Here is a 1,923-nt window from a genome sequence, read left to right on the forward strand (position 1 = left end):
GAAGTCAGAAGGTATGCGTGACTGCTGTGTCCTGTGTGGGTAACCAAGGGTGGATTTTTGCCATTTTTTTCCTGGAAGAAAGAATCATAACACTTTCCCATGTTCACTTATGAGACTGACATTGAATCAATGTTAAGTAGATCAAATGTCCTCTCTAAGAAAAACTGCTTCGGCATCAATATTCGGTATCTTGGTATTCATGAAATGAAAAATAAATTAGTAATTGTATAAGCCTGAAATCCTTTCACTTTATAAATGTGGTAGTCAGCTTCCATCACTATAATAAGTTCCTGATATAATAAATTTATAACAAACAAAGGTTCATTTTGACTCATAGTTTTGGATATTTTGGTCCCTGGTTGATTGGTCCTGTCACTTTGGGCCTGTGGTAACATCATGCAGAAACACCTGCTGGAGCAGAACTATCCATCTCGTGGCCAGAAAGCGAAAGAGAAAAGGGAAGAAACAGCATTCCTGATAATAAAGAGTATTTTGACCAATATTTCACACTTATAAATTATCATGTTTAATTGGACTACAGAAACTCATACAAACATGTCTACAAAACAGTACTTTGTGAACTGCAATAAAGGCATCGAATGAGCTTCATGCATGTGGTCTTAGGGACAGAATTGCCTTCCTGAAGGCCTCTTTGACATCTTTGTTTCTGAAGCTGTAGATGACAGGGTTCAGCAGAGGGTTGATGATGGTGTAGAGCAGGGCAGCCACTTTGTCTCTCTCCAGGGAGTAGCTGGAACTGGGCCTTGCGTATTCGGAGAGCAAGGAGCCATAGAAGAGCATGACTGAGACCAGGTGGGAAGCACAGGTGGAGAATGCCTTGCGCCTTCCCGAGGCTGAGCGGATCCTCAGGATGGCCAGGAGGATGTTGAGGTAGGAGATGAGGATGGCGAGCAAGCAGGAGAGGACAGTGAAGCCCACAATAGTGGAAAGAATTATCACGTAGACCTGAGTATCCGTGCAGGACATTTTCACCAACGGCAGCACATCACATAAAAAGTGGTCGATGACATTTCTACCACAGAAACTCAGGCGGAAGGTGTTAGCGGTATGGGCTATGGCATTCAGAAAGCCTCCTGCGTAGGAGCCAGCAACAAGCCCAGTGCAAACAGAAGCAGACATGGTGCCTGAATAAAGCAATGGCTTACAAATAGCTGCATGGCGGTCGTAGGACATGGCTGCTAAGAGGTAGCACTCAGTGTAGGCCACAGTAGCGGAGAAGAAAAACTGAGCCCCACATCCAGCCAAGGAAATGTGCTTATCTTCTGAGACACACAGAGCCAAAAGTTTAGGGGTATATACAGAAGTGTACCAGAAATCCAAAAAAGAGAGACTGCCAATCAAATAGTACATAGGTGTATGAAGGCGGGAATCAATCTTGATTAAAATAACCAGGGTTATGTTCCCTGACAAGGTTAGCAAATAGATCATCAGAAATATTCCAAAGAGAATCGACTGCAACCGGGGATCTGCAGAGATGCCCAACAAGATGAATTCAGTCAGGACAGTACGATTTCCTATTTCCATGGCCACAAAGGGGAAAGTCTGTATATCATAATGAGGGGAAAATAACTTAGTGATCATGACTATTAAGAGAAATAAACAGTGTATCAATTAAGTCCTGAACTCTTAGAATGCCTGTGTTGTTTTACTGCTTATGATCTGGAATTATAGGACTTCATTTGTGACTTAAGAGCATGTGGGTTTGAGTCAGAATCTGATTTTCTCCCATTCTGTATCCTCCTTCTTCATGTTACTTATTGTTTCCTTTGCTGAGAAGAAGCTTTTTAGTTTGAATCCATCCCATTTATGGATTGTTGCTTTTATTTATTGTGCTTTAGGAATCTTGTTAAGAGGTCAGATCCTAAGCTGACATGATGAAGATTTGGGCCTACTATTTTCTTC

General features: G+C 42.1%; 1 protein-coding gene across 1 annotated transcript; it reads right to left on the bottom strand.

The window, feature by feature from the left end:
• Positions 1–606: 606 nt before the first annotated feature.
• Positions 607–1,545, bottom strand: LOC306639681 (olfactory receptor 9G4-like; the record flags this gene model as incomplete). Its single annotated transcript, XM_079103461.1, has 1 exon — positions 607–1,545. The coding sequence occupies one exon, from the start codon at positions 1,543–1,545 to the stop codon at positions 607–609; it is 939 nt and encodes a 312-aa protein (XP_078959587.1).
• Positions 1,546–1,923: the final 378 nt, after the last annotated feature.

This window comes from Sciurus vulgaris (assembly GCF_902686455.1).
Source record: "Sciurus vulgaris genome assembly, chromosome: 11".
Taxonomy (NCBI): domain Eukaryota; kingdom Metazoa; phylum Chordata; class Mammalia; order Rodentia; family Sciuridae; genus Sciurus; species Sciurus vulgaris.